Here is a 19,302-nt window from a genome sequence, read left to right as displayed (position 1 = left end):
TAGTTCCTATGTCTCAAACAAGAATTAGATAGAACTTTTATGAAATGTCTGATACAAGTTAGTATAGAACAAGAGTCAGCACTATCAGAAATTCAATAGATTATTTCCTCAGCTGTGTCTTAAACTTCTGATTTTTGTATTGCTACCTTTCCATGTAGATCTGTTTTCAGGTACTCTTTATGGTAAAGAGCTGGACAAATCTCTTTACCATAAAGTAATTTCTGTTGCAGTAATTTGCACTTCTATGTGCGTGTTAATATTTATGAAATCAAGTGGCTAAGTCACTGCAGGATGCTCAAAACCCTCCCCCTGTAATGTCAGTAAATGTTTGTGTAAATGTGTAATTGTTTCTTTTTTTCCATGTATGATGTGATATCAAACATTCAACTGACTTTTGTACTCTCTCCAGATCCATACAGTAAGTACCTGGTGTAACTTTAATAAAAAGAAATTCAGCTCCCTCTAAATGGAAATAATCCTGAGAATATTGTCACTGGCAGACTTGTAGGACCATATGGAAACTTATTTCCAAATTTCCTGTTAAATTAGAACAGATGTAATAGATGTTTTTGAATAGTTTCATTTAAATCCTTACCTTCAGATCAAAGCAGGTTAATATTGTAAGTAGGTAGCTGTTGGTATTATCTTTTGTTTCTCTTCACAAACTTCAGAAATTATCCAAAGGAATAATGTAATAGTCAATAATGAGAAATGGTTTTGGAAACACTGCTAATTTCACTTTTGCATGTCATTGGTAGATTTATGCAGCATTCCGTTGTGCAGTTTTTTCGTTAAGCGAATGCATTTTCATTCTGTTCAAAATATAAAAAACATTCCATTTTATGACTCTCCTTTATATGATATATAAGAAAGTACATAGTTAAATATCTGTAAACAAATCTTGTGAATGTTGAATTAGTTACATGATATTGGCCGTTTGAAAAGATGCATGATCAGGACACAACAGAAACATCAACAATTTTGTTTTTAAAAAGCACCTATATTCTACATTAGCATACCTTAGATTAGATCATTTTTAGATTACACCTACAGTATCCCTCAAGTTTTGAGTCCTCCATTATGCAAGCAATTACAATTAAACCTAAATTTCGAAGAATGAACATACTTTACAACTCGATATTACAAGCACGGCTACAACTACAAGCATCATCTAACTTAGCTACAGTACTTTATGTACCTCAGTTCCAAAGTAGCAACGGATGTGTGCGAAAGCAACCAAACACATTTCCTAGGATTGTTTTAAAATACTTTCACCAGTTCTTTTTTGTGAACATGGCTCCTACAGAAAGGATCATTTCAAAGAACATGATAAAAGAAATATCAAACCCTATTAAAGGAAAGAAAATCCATACTTATTAGTGTAAAACCTGATGTGATACGATGCATCGGTGAAGGCCATCTTAACAAAGACCTTTTTCAGGCAATACATTTATTTTTGACAACTGTAGGTACTAAATCCAGTACGTGAATAATTTCAGTAGATGTTATTATTTACAGCACTTACCATTCATCGCCATAAGTATGGCGTTTAAGCTGTCTAAATTCGTTTCCAAATGTTTGAAGACTTTTTTATTAAATTATTTAAATTATTCAGCGAAATATGATCATTATAGTATCACCAACTGATTTGGGAAACAGGTGTCATGTCTCTCTTACTGTACAGTACCAATATAGTGGAAGGTTATTATTTTTTTATTAAAAAGCACAAAATAATTAATTGAATTAGTGCTTATAAAAGTTTTAGGTGTATTTTTAGCATTTACGGGTGAACATGGGTGGAAGTTTTGGGCATAGGAATGCATCGTCATTTTCCCCATATAAATTAATGGTAATTTAGTCTTTAATTTATTCTTTGTACGAAGGAGTTTCAGGGATGCATTAAGGGTATAAATCGAGGGATAGGTGTGTTTGCATACTTTCTGTCCTAATCTGGAATTAAGACAGTGACATTTGATATCCTCTGTGTAATGTCAGTGTGTACTTGATGCAATATTTGCAATTCTTAATTGGCACTCCAGGACCAGGAGGAAATATTAACACAATACTAATAATGAGGCAAGTGAAAGATGAATACACACTGCGTCAGCTTGATTAATAGTAAATAGTGATGTTATCTCGTTTTTATTCTCAGATAAAACAAAAGTGAGGCTGGTCAATGGGAACAACAATTGCTCTGGAAGAGTGGAGGTCTACCATTATGGCACATGGGGGACAGTGTGTGATGATGGCTGGGATGTGTCAGATGCCCAGGTGGTCTGTCAAGAGCTGGGCTGTGGTGATGCTCTGTCTGCCCCAGGAAAAGCCACATTTGGGAGAGGGACTGGCCCAATCTTTTTAGATGATGTTCACTGTAATGGGATGGAGTCATCACTCCTGAACTGTGTTTCTGATGGTATGGCAACTCACAACTGCCAACACAACGAAGATGCTGGAGTTGTCTGTTCAGGTACAGTACTGTACATGCTTGTATCACTGGTATTTATTAAGCTTTCTTTACTACCTAAATCACCAAATTAATATTACAAGTAACATGAAAAAAACAGCTTCTTACTAGGCAGGTTTACTGGGATAGATAAGCTGTTAAACATGTGACATTATATTCTCCAACCTTCATATCTGAAAAATCTTACTTCACGTGTAAAAATGTTGAAACTAATGGTAGTGTCTATACTACTTAAAATACTGCTGCTTCAGAATGTGGAGATTTTATCTTAATTTTTACATTTACAAAGGAAGTAGTGCAGTTTTTTAATTCTGCTTGCTACTGAAAACTAATTTCATAATGAAATTCTTTTCATTTGCAAGAAAAACTTTTGAATATCCAACAGAGCTTTCTGTCATTTTAATAGTGATGTTAAACAACTCGCTTTAGCTGTTTTAATGCAGCAGTAACCCCAAGAGGCTGGTCTACCCCTTGACAAAGATAGGGATTGAAGAATATCTCTTTGTTCTCATTTCCAGGTGGCGCCACAGTCAGACTGGTCAATGGAAATAACAGGTGTGCTGGGAGGGTGGAGGTTCGTCACAATGGCCAGTGGGGGACAGTGTGTGATGACTACTGGGACATCAGAGATGCGCATGTTGTTTGTCAAGAGCTGGGATGTGGCTATGCTCTGTTTGCCCCTGGTTGGGCGGCCTATGGAGAAGGAACTGGCCCAATCTCTCTGGATGATGTGGCCTGCACTGGGTCAGAGACATCACTGCTGAACTGTGGACACTCTGGCCTGGGCCGCCACAACTGTTACCATTTCGAAGATGCCAGTGTGGTGTGTTCAGGCAGGTTTCTATTTGTTGTCCTTTACTGGTAAATCTGCATTACTTGATGTACTTTTGTAATACTTAATTAAGTCTCATGCAGCCATTTACTGAGTAAGACTGACTGGGTATTGTAAATGAAGTCACAAAATGAGCCAATCGCAGAACTGCATCAGGAGAATGCTCTAGTTTATTTCATCAGGTGAATATCACTTCAAGAACGGAACTCTCCTGTAAAAGTTATCCAATGTAACGTATAGGAGGAACTGAATGTAAACATCTTGTACTGTGTTGAATGTCTGTTAGGAAATGAGAAGGACCAGATGTGAGTAAGACACCAATAGAAAATTATTCATTTTTAAAGTCCTCCCTGTATCAATCTTTATGTATGACTGTTTTTGCTGGGGGGTCTAACTGACTTGTCTAAAAGACCTATTTTATGAGGTTATAGTTCAAAAACTGTCAGAGAATTGTCAAATACTTTTGTCTTCTTTAAAATTAGTGACTTTCTCCTGTATGTTGGAAGATAACAATTTGTGAAAAACAATTAGCAAAAAGGGTTTTAAAATCAATTGAATATTTATATGCTCATGTTTAACCATAACTCAAAATAATGGTATCTTGCACTTTCAGTAAACATAGTATTTTCAAGTGTCCATAGATGTTTTTCTCTTCGGGTATAACAGATGCCTAAATGGACAATAACTGATGTATCATATCCAAAATCAAAAAGACACCCCTAGATTATGAAGTATGACATTATCAATAAAATCCTCTCTATCTTTTATAGATTCTGCGATGGATTCACATAGAAACAGTATGTATGGAGAAAGAACGTTTTATACATTTTACACATTTACTTTTTTGTTTCTCTTTACTTTATTGTGACACACCAAAATTTCTGCTAAAGCTTCTTAAGACTGAAGAGAAAATAACATAAAGAAGAGAAATGAATGTAAGAAAAAAGGATAGCATTTCACTCATCCTTCTAATTTTTTCTCTAGTAGATTGATTCAATTGATTATCTTCCAGGTGCTTGATAAAAGAAGCCAGGGTATTGGCTTCAACAATGTGGCTGGTTAGCTTGTTTCATACTTGTTAAATGCTGGGGCGATTTTGTCAGTGCCTTTGTATCTTGTTCCACAATCTTAGAACATTTGATTCCCTCACTCTTGACTCTTACCCATATAGTCTTTGTACAAAACTAAAAGGCTGAGATTCTTGATTTTTAGCCTGTCAGTAGATGATTCCTTAGGCTTGGAAATATTTGGACTAATTCCAGAATATCTTTTCGTACCCTCAAATAAGTCCTACAAATTATTTCGAATGAGGTCACATTTGGATATGATATTATACGGTACATTTTTCACATAGCATCCATTGATTTACATTCAGCACTATATTCTATCACTCTCTTCGCCTTTTTATTGTTTTTCTATATTGTTAAGAGCACATAAATGTTGTTAACGAAAACACTTAACTCTTTTGCATAAATTGATTCTTCAAGCTCATTGTTCAATTATATCTTTTTTCTATGTGAATATTGCACTGCCAGATGTTTGACAGTCTTGAACTCCATCTAAATGTTTTTTGAATTCCTTTTACAGCTTCTGTAGTATTTGCTGTTCTTCTTAGTTTGATATCATCTCTTAACTGATTATTTTGCACACTATACCAGAATCTAAATAAATTGGGGTCCTAAAATAGATTTCTGTAATACTCCATTAGTTACCTTACCCCAGTTTAGGAAATCACCCCTTATATGTTTCATGTACACTAGCTTGTTCTTAATCCGCATACATTCATTTCTTTGCATGATGTCTCTCTATATTTTCAGAATATAAAATCCCCTTTTTGCCTGCACTAATTGGACTTTTACAGACCTAAAGATCTTCTGATACCCTATCATTCTTACCCATGTCAGTTCATCATCCACTGACGAGCTAGTAAGAACCCTTCATTCAGAAATAAGGGTTAGCAAGCTGTGGAGGGGCTTTGTAAGGTTCCGTGAAGGATTGAGAACTACTGATCTATATAGTTTGAAAATGCTAGATAAATGCAGAATGTTTTGAACAAGCATTTTTAATATCAATATTACTGAGCCTTTCATAGTATACAGTATTTATAGTAAAACAAATGACCTCAACACAAGACAGCAACTGCACAGCTTTAACTTTTTTTTTTACTTTTATACCTGTGCTTCAAAATGAGCACAGTTTGACCTGAAGAAATTGTGAATTAACTTCATATACTTAGCAAAATCCAGTGAGTATTAAGCTAGTTCATTCTTTGTATTATCCCTTGTGTTGAATCCCAGCTGGCCCCAGAGTCCACCTGGTCAATGGGAATTCCAGCTGCTCAGGGCGAGTAGAGGTTAACTATGCCGGCCAGTGGGGGACTGTGTGTGACGACAGCTGGGGCCTGAACGACGCTCACGTCGTGTGTGGGGAGGTGGGCTGTGGGAGGGGCTTGTCGGCTCCAGGCTTCGCAGAGTTTGGAATGGGCATCGGCCTGATAATGCTGGACGACGTTCAGTGTCTGGGGAACGAGACCTCGCTGTTCAACTGCAGAGCGACACAACTGGGCCTGCATAACTGTCACCATCTCCAGGACGCCAGTGTGGTTTGTTCAGGTAGGGGATAACCCTCAGGGTTAGAAAAACACTGCTGGTGCATCAGTTCAGTTCTCACTGTTTGACAGGTTTTAACAGCAAGTGGGGAAAAATACAGTATATAAGTTAGTTCTGTGGTTTGCAAGCTATAGGCTCTGCTTTATTTACTGTATCTGTTATGGCAATGAACAAAACAGGACAGAACTGTATATCTACTCATTATGGAACATTAGCAACAGTCCTTGCTTTACTGTTCTTTTTTTTTTCACCTTGATTCCCAACCTTCACTATATCTCTCTTATGTCTGTTTTAACCTGATTCCCAGGCCCAGCACACGTCAGGCTGGTGGGGGGCAGTGACAGGTGCAATGGGAGAGTGGAGGTGTATCATTCAGGAGTGTGGGGGACGGTGTGTGACCACGCATGGAATGTGACCACCGCTCAGGTGGTCTGCAGGGAGCTGGGCTGTGGACATGCCTTATTAGCCCCTGGAGCTGCCACCTTTGGGCAAGGCACGGGCCACATTTGGCTGGACGACGTTTCGTGCACTGGCTCGGAGACCTCACTGCTGCAGTGTGGAAACAGGGGCTTTGGAGTCCATAACTGTGCCCACAGTGATGATGCTGGAGCGGTCTGTTCAGGTATGTTTTCATCAATCCACTTCTAAATGTTATTGTGACATTTTAGAATCATCCATCTTTTTCCTTTTTAGAATAGGTGAGTGCAAATATCTTCAATATTTGAGGGAATTGATTGATTTATTGTTTATGAGCTCAACAAGAGCTTCAGTTTGGATATGCATAAGTATGTCAGAGAGAATTGTTTAAACCAGGGTCAAATGAAAATAAACCTAGGCAGTAAAATTGTAAAACATCTGAAACCGTAAAACTGTAAAGCTTAGTCACTATTTTGCTGAGAGTATTTCTTTGATTTTCTAGGAGCATGAATTAAATGATGGTGTTCAAACATTCTACAGCTCTGCTTAGTAAGTATAAGATGAAACATACTTTAAACATGACAAGTAAACTGGCAGGAATATCCAAGTTCTTCAAAGTATATTGTCACTCATAACTACAGATGGGGAAAAAACTTTAACCTATACTTTTACCTCCTCATTACATTAGATATGCTTATTACAAACAGGATAATGGCACCATATTTTTAATCAAATTTAAATTGTTTAAATAAACCTGTGTTCATTTTTTGATGTAAACATTTTTCTTATTTAAAATAATATAACTGGCACCTTTTCTACTTTTTAGATCAAAGAAGCTGACTTACTGAACCCAGAAACCTTCTCATTTCTTTCATTACTTATGGAAAAGTGCAATCAATATAATAATATTTTCTCTTAAGTATGGAGTATTTTTAGAAGTTTAGCTAAACTGTCCATTGAAAAACAGAAATAGTTTTACAGTGGATAAAAAAGTTATTAATATCATGTTGTATTTTTTCTTTCATGTCCTGAAAGAGGTCATATGAAAGATATATATATATATAAAAGATGTAACAGCATTTATTCTTCAGAAGCCAATCAAAGTATTTTCACCGTCTTAAAAACTTACATTAAACTTGATTCTAAAGCATTGACATTTTTGAAGTTATTTCATTTAAACATGCACACTGACACAACTGATGAGTGGGTCATTTACTGAATGAATCATTAAAATATTACCTAAAAATTCAATTTTATCAATATATTGTCACGAACAGTTCTTTCAGGGGCCTATGCAGACAACACGATCCAGAGAGGAAGTGAGGAATACACGGGGAAATAGGCATGCTAGGGGCTGGAAGGAAAACAGGTGGCATGTCCAGTGTATGCTAGTGTTCCGGGGAGGTGTGGCCGAGGCAAACAGTCCAAGGGAGTCTGAGGCAAATCCATGAATGAAGCAAAAGTCCAAAGCTGGGTAATCCATCCTGACAGACGCACAAAAGAGAGAAAATCCAGAGCGGGATCCAGCGGAGGGTCGGGGGAATAAAAAGGGTGTAAGGGACGCTCCCTGATCCTGGACCCAGATGGTCAGGATGCCGTAGTGAAGCCTACAGGTATGCCGTCGAGTCGCTCCTGGACTCGCGGGTACGCAGGCTTCCGGGTGTCCATCTTCCAAAGCTGAGCTCCGATAGGCAGGAACGTCTGGTTTATATAACACAGGGGGCTGGAACTGGAGGCAGGTGCTGGAGATGATTATAAAAAAGGTAGGGCTAGAGTGTCCTTAAGAGGAGGGGTTTATGATCGTGATATATATATTGTAGATACAGCCATGTAGAATGCGCTAGATGTCAGAAGGTATACTGTATAATGGTAGTCACCACAGTGTCATAGAGTGCATTGCATCATAGAGTGTAGTGTCATAGAGTGTATTGTGTTTATTAATCCATTAGTGTTTTGCTCTGATAATTATACTATATGCATATCAGCGGTAGTTTAACTGAAAACAATGATTACATTGTTGAGACAGAATGTTGTTACTGCATTACTACCACAACCAATTAAGGTACAGTATGTCACAATACAGTCTAACACTAATAGAATTATCATTTTTTAAATTACATACAGTACGGTATGTAGAATTATTAGTAATTGTGTGTAAATAGTAATTACTAAACAGATAATTTCATTTTAGATTTTATTTATAAAAATACATAGTGGCTTTAAAAATATATCATTTATAAAAGCAAATAGACAAGTAAAAACATTAAAGATGCCAGATTAAAATAAATGTTTTGAATAGCGACTGCTGCATTGTAGTTCATACAAGTCTATTGATCTACTGTATATTTAGATCAATATAAAGTATTTAAATTGCTCATATTCCAGTTTGCCATTATATTGTTAAGGTATGCACCGCTAGAAATACTGTATAACATTTTAATAGCTTGTATACAGTGGTGTATATATTTGCATCTAGTTGAAGCCCATGTGCAAGAATAAAGCTAATACTGTAACTGATGTACAATGTGGATATCTAGAAATCTGCCTTCATTGAAATGCAATTATTTACACCACTGTTTTGAAAGAGATAAAATTAAATTAGAATGTTTCAAGTAAGCAGTGCATACTTAATATCAACAATATAAATGCATAACACTTAAAACATTACATTTTCCAAAAATATATTAGTTTATTAGACTAAAAAAAACTACTGTTTCAGTAACATTTGATGGAACACAAGTGTCTATTTATTATGCACCTTTTACAAGAGTAAAATGTGTTGCCTTGTAGCTTGTTTACTTAATTTACTGAGTAGTAAAATGGCATGAAATATTTTTTTTCCTGTAAAGGATGGTCACATAACTAATTGTATTTATAAATACCTTTAAGGCATTTTCATTTCAGCTTGTTCCTTGTGATTTTGAATGAAAAGATGTTTTGATGTGGAAAGTACCATTCAGTATCTGAAGTCTTTCTGAAAATTTGCCACACAAAATCATGAAGTACACTTTAAGCACTGATCCCTTTAATTGTTTGAACAACAATCCAGTTCCTTTTTTCCCCACTACAAATATCAATACATTTATTCTTTTAAACCAGTATTTATGGATTTCCTATGCTTGTTTTCAATTCCTCTTTGGTGTGAAATTAATGCTACAAGCACAAAGCTTTTGTGATAAGGATGGTGTGTCTAAACATGGAATAAAATAATAGGTTCTTGTATACAGAGTACTGTAGATGTTGACATGGGTCAAAATACGTTATTAGTGACTTTGTTGCTGTGACGTCTTACTATGTTTCTGCCTGTATTTGGATTTCTAAAACCAAAGTTTAAGTTTAAATTCCAGGTAACACATTTGATCTAATAAGATACAGACAACATTAAATGTGACAGTTGTGTTCTTATTAAAACAAAGTCACAAAGCTACTGTATGTGACTCCTGTTGTGGCTTTGCACCATTGGCTACCTGTAAAATTGAGATGATTGTAAGATTTTAGTTCCAGTTTTGATCATATGGAGTGGCAAATATATTTTGATTATTGCTCTGATATAAGTTAACTGACTGATACTATTACCTGCTACATCCAATTTTGTGAAAGTTGTTTTGTTGAAATAAGCCATGGTTGTCATAGCTAGAGTTGAATACATGCCTGAAGAACTGAAAAGAAACATGCTTTTCTAAGATGTGAAACTGACATTGTTAGGGGAAAAGAAAAAGAAAATAATTTAGACAAAATAAAGAAAGCAAACCTTTCTAATAATAAAATAAATATATGTTTTAATAAAGTACCTTTTCAAAACCCAAGGACAGTATACATAGTGATAAAGAAAAAGCACAATTAAAAGTTAGAAAAATAAACTAGAGCGTTCAGGTTTACTGTACTGTATATACTGTAGATAGAGTGTAGGGCAATCTGACATGTAATAAGTTGGGTTTTGAGTTTGGATTTGAAGAGTCAAAGAATTTGTCTCTCATATGGACTGAGGAAGGGAATTCCATAGCAATTAAGCAGTTAAAGAAAAGCCATGCTCACTAAAAGTCCAAGATTTAGTACCAGGTACAGCAAGTAGAGGACCAGCCTCAACTGAACAGAGCCTACAGAGGGGAATGTAAACAATGAAGAGTTCAGAGATGTATGATGTAGCCATATTATTTAGAGCTTTGAAAGTCTATAACAAGATCTTACATTGAATAAGTGACTCTATAGTCAACCAATGTGGAGACTAATGTGTAGGAGTGATATGATCCCAAGAGCTGGTGTGTGTTAGTAGTCTAGCTGTAGAGTTTTGTAGAGTATTGCAACTTGTTGAGAAGAGTGTTGGGGAGTCCATAAAGTTAGGAGTTGCAGAAATCAAGCCTTGATATTTTGAAAGCATGCATCAGGCATGCAGCATCAGACAATGAAATAAATTGCTTAATGTGGGCAATATTTCTAAGGTGAAAAAAAGAAGTCTTAAAAGGATTTCACATGGGGCTCAAAAGACAGAGCAGGATCAAGTGTGACATGCAGAACTTGACTTCAAAAAAAAAATGAACAAAGTTTCTGTTCTGGAAATGTTAAACATGCATAGGAAGGCGTAAGTACTATGATGCGGAAGAAAGGAGAAAGAAAGACTCAAGAAAACATCCCTGATATAAAAATGTCTTCTGTTAATGATCTGAACACATTCTATTGTATATTCGATACTGATCACATACTTTTTAAGCTGACTGAAAGGGGTTGTTGATGTCTCAGTTGGATAGAACAACATAGCCCTTGGTCACATCCTCTTCTTGATTTGGAGGTGAATGGTGGACTCATACAATGGGTGAAGAATGTCCTTAATAATCAATCACAACGAGTCGTTATGAATGGTATAAGAAATGGCTCTAATGAATGCTGCATCACAAGCATGTTTTTGATCTATACAAATTAAATGCAGATCCGTAATGGTGTATTTAGCTTGCTTAAGTGTGCTGAAGATATACAGTACTTGTTTGGCCTTTTGCAAGGAATAGAAAGTACAGACCAAACACTGTACTTTGAAAAAGTATTAATTCTTACTTTGGAAATGAATGCCAAGAAAACAAAAGAATTAGTGCTTAATTCAGGCATACTTGAGCCAACCACAGTTCCTACTATAAAACTACAACAAATGATTACCCTCTGGGAGCACTGTGAGGCACCAATGCTAACCACTGTGCCACAGTGTGGCCCTAGTTAATATAATGTACAGTAAATTTAAAGTGATACCATCAGATCCTAGGAAACACTTTTTACTCAATTTAAAGCTTCTGCAAATGTATAATTTATCTTATTGCTCCATAGATCCAAATGCTGTTAGATGTCTTGGGTATAGTTTAATTTATTTCACAAATTTCATACAAAGGTTTTTCACAATGCTGATGTTTGGAGTCTGTCAATAAATTAGGCTGTATCAAAAACAATTAAGCTGAAGGAATTTATTAAATGTATTAAAGTTTACTGACAGATTTAATGTGACAGTGCAATACATAAAAATTTCATTTACATTTGATTAATTAACATGAAGCTCAGTACACTCATTTACTTTAGGGTCAGAGGCTTCTGTTACTGAACAAGTGTTATGCTCAGTTGGACACCTTTAACCCTTATCCAGACTTAAATAGAAGAAAAGTAAGAGACCAAGAAGGTCTGCACCCTTTCTGAACTGTTGTTCGCCCCTTTTAAATAGTATCTTGTATCTATATTGGCTATTTAGAATTTGAACTTTTTTTAATTCTAATCTTAACTGTTTCATAAAATGAAAATATACAGCTCCTGTAGGAAAATGAAATGCAAAATGGAAAAATACAGTGTTGGCACTCCTTAGTTAATGTTAAGGACATTGTAGAGGTAGTTCTTAACACCTCCCACTTTTTATTTCAAATATAATACATGTTAAATAATACATGGACTGCAGGGTTTTATTGTTTTTAGTCATGGCCTTCATTCTGTTTTGTACTATTGTGTTTTTCATTTCCTTTCTACTTGTTTTTCACATCCACTTAAATGAATTAATTCAAATGCCAGTAAATATACTGTACCTTTGTGTCAGGTTTTGTTAAATTAATGAAGGAACAAAGACCACGTTGTCACACTTCAACACTGTTCAGTCTCTTTCATAAGGGAACTAATTTAAAATGTGTGCAAATTTGTCAGAAATCCACATTTTATCGTTTTTGGAATATTTGAAAGTATTTTTTTTCTGCATTAGTTGTCATGAGATTCCCCTTGATTGGTTTCCAGGGGCAAGACCATATTTTTCATAAGGCCAGATTGGTAGTCCTTTGGCCTCTAAGTCTCAGTTAACTAATTGGGCTTATCTGTATCTCCTGGAATGATAAATGACAATTGCAGAGAGAAAAAAAAGACACCTGGGATGTAGAATTGTGGCAGCAGCATGGTTTCCTGATGTCTTACAGTCCACCCAGCATCTGTCTCTAAATATACACTGTGTCATCCATCCGGTACTTTTAGAAATAGTCCTTGTCTTGGTAACTCATAAGTCACCACTTGTCACCTGAGCAAGACAGGGCTGGAACTTTTATTTTTAACACAGGCATCAATCAGCTAGCGCTACAGTAAATGTTATCAGTGTGTGTGTCAGACTATGGTTTGTGGTGCTGTAGGCTAAACCCTAAGTGTTCGATATTGACTTGCATAGTAATATTGGCCAGAAAATGCACATTTGATGACAGAAGATTGAAAGATGAAGATTTAATCTAATTATTGCTGATGGACATTTCTGTTTATTGACATCAAGGACGACCTTTTGTACAGGACTGCTGTTGTTTGGTGGAGGAGCAATAGAGTAGGGTACAATAACTTTTCTGAACTTGCTGTTGTACATGGCAGCCTCACTGCCCAACGCTGTGTGGACAGTCCTCTTTTCACTGTCAGTGCAACCTTGCAGACACAAACAGCTCATTTTCCAACATTACAATGCTCATTCCCTAACCACCAGGTTCAACAGATCTTCCTTTGAGCACACAACATGTAGGTCACTTGTTGAAAAGAGATCTTGATCCCAATCAGATGGCGTGCTTAAATAAAGGCTTAGGAAAGCACAAAGGAGTCCTTTCACAATTGATCAATTTCAGCCCAATAGAATATTTGTCAGATTAATTGGGTCCATGTCTTTGACAGTTCTCGATCACATACAGTACCACTAAGCAATTATGGCAGGCCATGAAGTACTATTGGACAGCTCTCTTACAAATACTGGGTTTGTCAATTCCTGGTATACTTATGAATCCAGACTAAAATGATTTTACTTATGGAATTGCATTTTCATTTCCACTCATTACCACTCAACATGACATCACCACATCAGTTTCAGAAATATCTATTGTATTAGTTGTAGAATGTCCTGTTCTGTTAAGATTCCCCCATGTTTTTTCCAATATTTCATTATTAGTAATGCTACTGTATGCCTTTCAAAGGAGGTGGACCTTAGATTGATGGTAGTCTTTAATGAAAAACAAGATATCCTGATGTCTAACATTAAATCTTCCCAATATTCGTTTTGAATTTAATTGTCAAATCTGGCCTGGATTACTTACCAGGAGGTTACATCAGTACAAAGGGTTAAAGAGGATTTTACACTTTAGAGAAACAAGAATTGCAGTTAGTTCTAATTGATTCCTTTAATAAAACTGTGTCCTTGCTTAAACTTTTATTTACCTGATTCTGCACTTAGTCCTTGGTTTCAAAGACTTCGAGAGTATCATTTCAACAACTTGAAGACATGCAGTGTCTTGTGAGTACAGTATGTTTATTGTTTAATTATTGATCCCTCATTTCTGTCTAAACAGCTCTTACTAGTTGATAAGTGTATGGTGGGCAGACACAGGCAGGAATGAAATGTATTAGGCACTCACACAATGATGGTTTTTCCCTTCTTCACCCAAATAAAGGAAATTCTGTAACACAGAAATTAGTTAACAGGTACCTGGCTGACACTAGTACAGTACAATTTCATTCCATTTTGTGATGGATGAAAAGAATGCTTTAAATGGACAATTGAAATAACATTTTTAAGAATGTGGTTAGTACAAAAATTAGAAGCCAGAGAATCCCACTGCTTAGTGCAATGGGTCGATAATCATTTGATTCCATTGACCATACATTCATTTTGAAGATACTGCTTCATTGGATGTTTAGAATTTATTGTCATAAACACGTCTACATTTCTTACATTTGACACAAAACATTGTTCAAGATTCAAAAATGGACTTGTATATAACATAGTATCTTAACCATTTAAAATTACTTAAAGAAAATGTTGTGTACACAGAGACTATTTTTATGGGAGACTTAATTTTTCTCTTAATAAAAAAATCTCATGGAAGGTAATTTCAGATAAATCTATTGGGGTTGGGGATTTTTAAGGGGTGTATTTCACCGACAATACAACGATGATGCTGTAGTACATCTGTGAAAGAAAGGTAAGTTCCTCATATTTTTTTGCAATTTAAACCACACCCCATACAATCAGTATGATTCACCTCTTAAATAATTTAACAAATCTGCAGATGACACAGAACTTAACTTGGTGATCAGGGCAATAAGAAATTAAATAAATCTTGAGGTGGCGGCCATCTATAGTAGTTACTGCTTTAGAAAAAACTTAAGCAGTAAGGATTAGTTACTTATTTTTCTGTCTAAAATGCAGGTACCCAAAACTCTCTGCACCCTATTTCTGCTGTGTCTTGTCAGTAAGTATTTTTATTCGTTTTTCTATTTGATGGGAAATCAGAAAAAAGCATGTTAAAGACGATCATACAGTATGTACTGCAGATAATGTTCTTAATAAAAGCATTTAAAGGCTTTAGCTCCTTTAAAGGGAAAACTTAGTTTTCTTAGTAATACATGCGGTACTTTGCAAAACTGCAAAACAAAGTAAACTTTGAATAGTTCATCACAAAAACGTTTGAAAAAGAACAATATCATTATATCCATTGCAACTGACCTACTGTAGGTTAACTGGCTTCTGGGAAAATTGGCCCTAATGGGCTTGAGTGTGCCTGTGTCTGTGTGTGTCTGCCCAGCGATGGACTGGTGTCCTGTTCCTTGCTGGGATAGACTCTGGCTCCCGGCACTGAATTAAGAGTAAATAATTAGAAGATGGATGGATGATGACCTTCGAATAATTTTGATCAATTTTATTCATAATGTTGCTTAATTAATGTGACAAATGTTCTTATGAAGGTGTTTGTTTCCTTCAGTTCATTGTTTTCTATTCTTGTTTAATTTCAGACACGTCATTTGGCATAACAGCTAGCAACAGTAAGTAATGTGGCTTTCACTATTTTTACAGCTACAGTATTTCAGGTAGTGCCGAAATAATCAAATATACATATTTTTCCATGAATCTATATTGTTACAGAAGCTTCGTTTGCATGAAAATACCGCTGTTTGTTACTTTTGGATCTTATCCCCCTGAGATAAGCTCCTCATAGCTGTAATTCATCTTACTAAAAAAATGGAATGGCTATAAATATTCCTGGGAAAAGTTTCATTGGGTTGTGATCTTTGACTATTTTAAGAAATGGATTTAATGAAGATTGTATCTGCAGCCAGAGAGATTAAAGTCATAGCCAAGTACATACCAAGTACGTTTCCTCTAGTTTTTATACAGGTGTTACCTTGTAAAAATAATCAGAATCCATAAAATGGTTAGAAGCAAAAATTGTGAAATAAGGTACGTTTTTATTTTTTGGTTTCTGATTTTATGTGTTTAACATCATTATTAAGACACAAGTATATTGTGCAAATAATTAATTTAACATTAAAGTAACACCATATAATTTACATCACTGTTCATTTTAAGATTAAGTCATGATTACCGTTAACAGAACAGAAGTGAATGTTCACGTTTAGAAAAAAAGTCTGTTTAGCCTAATTTCAAAATCACTACTGATTTTTCCAAACTGTAATTATGTTCCATTACCTTCTTCCCGAGTGGAATAACATGATAGGTTTACAAAATGTCGAAGTTCCACTTACTCTGTGATTCCATCTATTTTGTGAACATGAAAGATATTAGAATTTTTCATGATTCATTTTTTTTTTCAATTAAAACAACCTACATCTGAATTTAACAATATGATCTATCAGAAACACCTAATTGTCCTGTCTGTCCTTATTTTCCCGTTCACAGATGGAACACGAGTCAGGCTGGTGAATGGAGCCAACAACTGCTCTGGGAGGGTGGAGGTCTATAATGCAGGCCAGTGGGGCACAGTGTGTGATGATTACTGGGACATAGTAGATGCCAGTGTTGTGTGCAGAGAGCTGGGCTGTGGGAGAGCTTTGTCTGCACTCCAGTATGCAGCATTTGGCCAGGGCACTGGTCTTATCTTTTTAGACAATGTGAACTGTATTGGAAATGAATCATCACTTTTAAACTGTTCATACCCAGGCATAGGAGTACATGACTGCAGTCACTATGAAGACGCTGCTGTCATCTGCTCAGGTAAAGGAACACATCTTTTTATTTGTGATCTTTCATATGTGGTTGATATCTGTTTTGTCTAGTTATAGAGGTTATTGCTTTTGGTACATAATTAGAAAGAGAACTTGAAAACAGATATACTCAATAACATTTGTGTTGTAATGCAGGCTTCTCAAGTTTTTCTCATATTTTAAACTATTTTTAGAATTCTTAACATACTGAATTTACAGTTTAATTGGGAAAGCTCTCTAGTTCTTTTCAATTATTATGTGCACTGTTCGTCTTCGTTTCTATCTGTCAATCCATCCAACCATTCCCTCCAGGAAACAACACAAGAAAAGTTGCAGTACTGTCTAAAAGTCTGTTACAAATCCAGAATGACTTGACATTACACTTTAAAAAAGGGATTGCTTCAGGATCAAAATCAGAGAGTTAAAACATAACATAATGCTATTTTATTTACATGCAGCATTTGTCTGCTTGACAACAGAAGTTGTAAAGTTGATCTGTGATGGAAAAAAAACACGTTGAAAACAGTTTTTCAAAGGTCCACTTCAGACAAAATCCCTAGTTTATAGTTAATAGGCTACACCTCGCAGTATACAGGGATTTATTTATGGAAAGTAATAATAATAATAATAATAATTGCTTACACTTATATAGCGCTTTTCTGGACACTCCACTCAAAGCGCTTTACAGGTAATGGGGACTCCCCTCCACCACCACCAATGTGCAGCATCCACCTGGATGATGCGACGGCAGCCATAGTGCGCCAGAACGCTCACCACACACCAGCTATCAGTAGGGAGCAGAGTAATGTAGCCAATTCATAGAGGGGGATTATTAGGAGGCCATGATTAGTAAGGGCCAATTGGAAATTTGGCCAGGACACCGGGGTTACACCCCTACTCTTTTCGAGAAGCGCCCTGGGATTTTTAATGACCACAGAGAGTCAGGACCTCGGTTTTACGTCTCATCCGAAAGTAGAAGTGCATTGCAGTGCATACAGTTTACATAAGCATGCATTTCAGATGCTATTATTTTGAAGCAACATAACAAGAAGAACATGAAATCCTATTACATTACATAGGGAGTTAAAAGACCTTATCACTTCACCTAAAGAACTGTTTGCTATTTAATCAACCTAAAAATTGATCTAGTGTTCCAATTCCCACGAAGGTTTCACTGGCTTATTAAAGCACTTGGACAGAAAAATCTGTTCTTTAAGTAGCTAAAAATATTTACAATTCCATGCAAGAACTATTACACAAAAAAATGTGACTGGTTTACTAAAATACTCAGAGAAATCCTTTGTTCATATACTGTATTAGATACAATAGAAATCCAGGGAGGAGCTACTTTAGAATTGTTTCTTTAATAAACTGTTTATTATCTCTTTCTGAATTTGTTTTCATTTTTCTTTTCAGGACCAACAGAATACAGTGAGTTCACTTTTACATAAATTGTTTCTGATCATAACATTTACAGTATATTGTAAGGACAAATTTCCACTCATGATAGCATGTAAAAAAATAGGAACAGAAATGCACACTGAAATTTTCTGGTTATTAAAGCAACTCAGAAGACTTGATAAATTCTTTAAGATATTAATGGTGAACAAAGATGTCTCTGTATGACCCTATGAACTTTTAGTAGAGCTTTCATAGGTCAATATGTATGCATACTTTTATTATAATTAAATTTACTTTTTAAAATCAGATGGAATGTCATGAAATACCAAGTTTTATTCTCTAATGCCTACATTAGAAAACTTTCATGGTACTGTATCTTCCAATGTAAATTTTTTAAACTAAACTGGAACTTCTTAGTTTTAGCCATTATTAAATGCAACTGTAATTAATAGTAAATTGCTTTAGATAATATTTTATCATTTGAAAAATTACAGACAATCCAATCATTTCAATTTAACTATCTTATTGAACACATAATTATAAAAGGAATTACCTCTTTTGGTTGTTATTTCTGTGTTAACTAAACATAATGAACATTAACTGACCAACTGCTCTTAACTCTAACAATCTTTCTCTGAATAAAAGTTATAATACAGAATTATCTACTGCTGATAAAATAAAAAATTATCTGGCAAAACGTTGTATATTTTATTATTTAACTTCCCAAACATTATTTAGCAGGTGCATACTTACAAAGACACGCATTCCATAGCATTGAAATAACAGCTGTAAATTTACATCACTGTATGATTTAAACTTAAGTTTAAACATGAGCACAAGTATTAGAACATCAGCACATGATGCAGTTCAGACAAATCATCAACTTAGCCTACTACAAATATCCACCATTGATTTTTGCCAGTGAAGTCCTGTCCAGTTTTCTACTTCCCAGGTGAACTATGTTGATCCATGATTCAGTGTATTTGTTGATAATTTTCTAGATACAGAGGCAGTGGGCTTTTCAACTGAAACACCCTACATACAGCTTTATCAGTATGATTTATCAGAAAACACTTCATTGTCCTGTCGTCCTTCTTTTCCCCTTCACA

At 35.4% G+C, this 19,302-nt stretch overlaps 1 protein-coding gene across 1 annotated transcript in view; it reads left to right on the top strand.

The window, feature by feature from the left end:
- The first annotated feature begins 1,792 nt into the window (after positions 1–1,792).
- Positions 1,793–19,302, top strand: part of LOC148674391 (scavenger receptor cysteine-rich domain-containing protein DMBT1-like) — a 37,580-nt gene continuing 20,070 nt past the window's right edge. Inside the window, exons 1-11 of the mRNA XM_088623441.1 lie at positions 1,793–1,796; positions 2,153–2,467; positions 2,983–3,297; positions 4,067–4,093; positions 5,594–5,908; positions 6,213–6,527; positions 7,914–7,966; positions 14,973–15,042; positions 15,584–15,613; positions 16,488–16,802; positions 18,209–18,223. Coding sequence (XP_088479567.1) covers positions 1,793–1,796; positions 2,153–2,467; positions 2,983–3,297; positions 4,067–4,093; positions 5,594–5,908; positions 6,213–6,527; positions 7,914–7,966; positions 14,973–15,042; positions 15,584–15,613; positions 16,488–16,802; positions 18,209–18,223 — 1,774 coding nt within the window. The remainder of the gene's footprint in view (positions 1,797–2,152; positions 2,468–2,982; positions 3,298–4,066; positions 4,094–5,593; positions 5,909–6,212; positions 6,528–7,913; positions 7,967–14,972; positions 15,043–15,583; positions 15,614–16,487; positions 16,803–18,208; positions 18,224–19,302) is intronic.

Source organism: Lepisosteus platostomus, chromosome 3 (genome assembly GCF_059453375.1).
Source record: "Lepisosteus platostomus isolate fLepPlt1 chromosome 3, fLepPlt1.hap1, whole genome shotgun sequence".
In the NCBI taxonomy this organism is placed as follows: Eukaryota; Metazoa; Chordata; class Actinopteri; order Semionotiformes; family Lepisosteidae; genus Lepisosteus; species Lepisosteus platostomus.
This window is presented reverse-complemented; position numbering and strand designations above follow the sequence as displayed.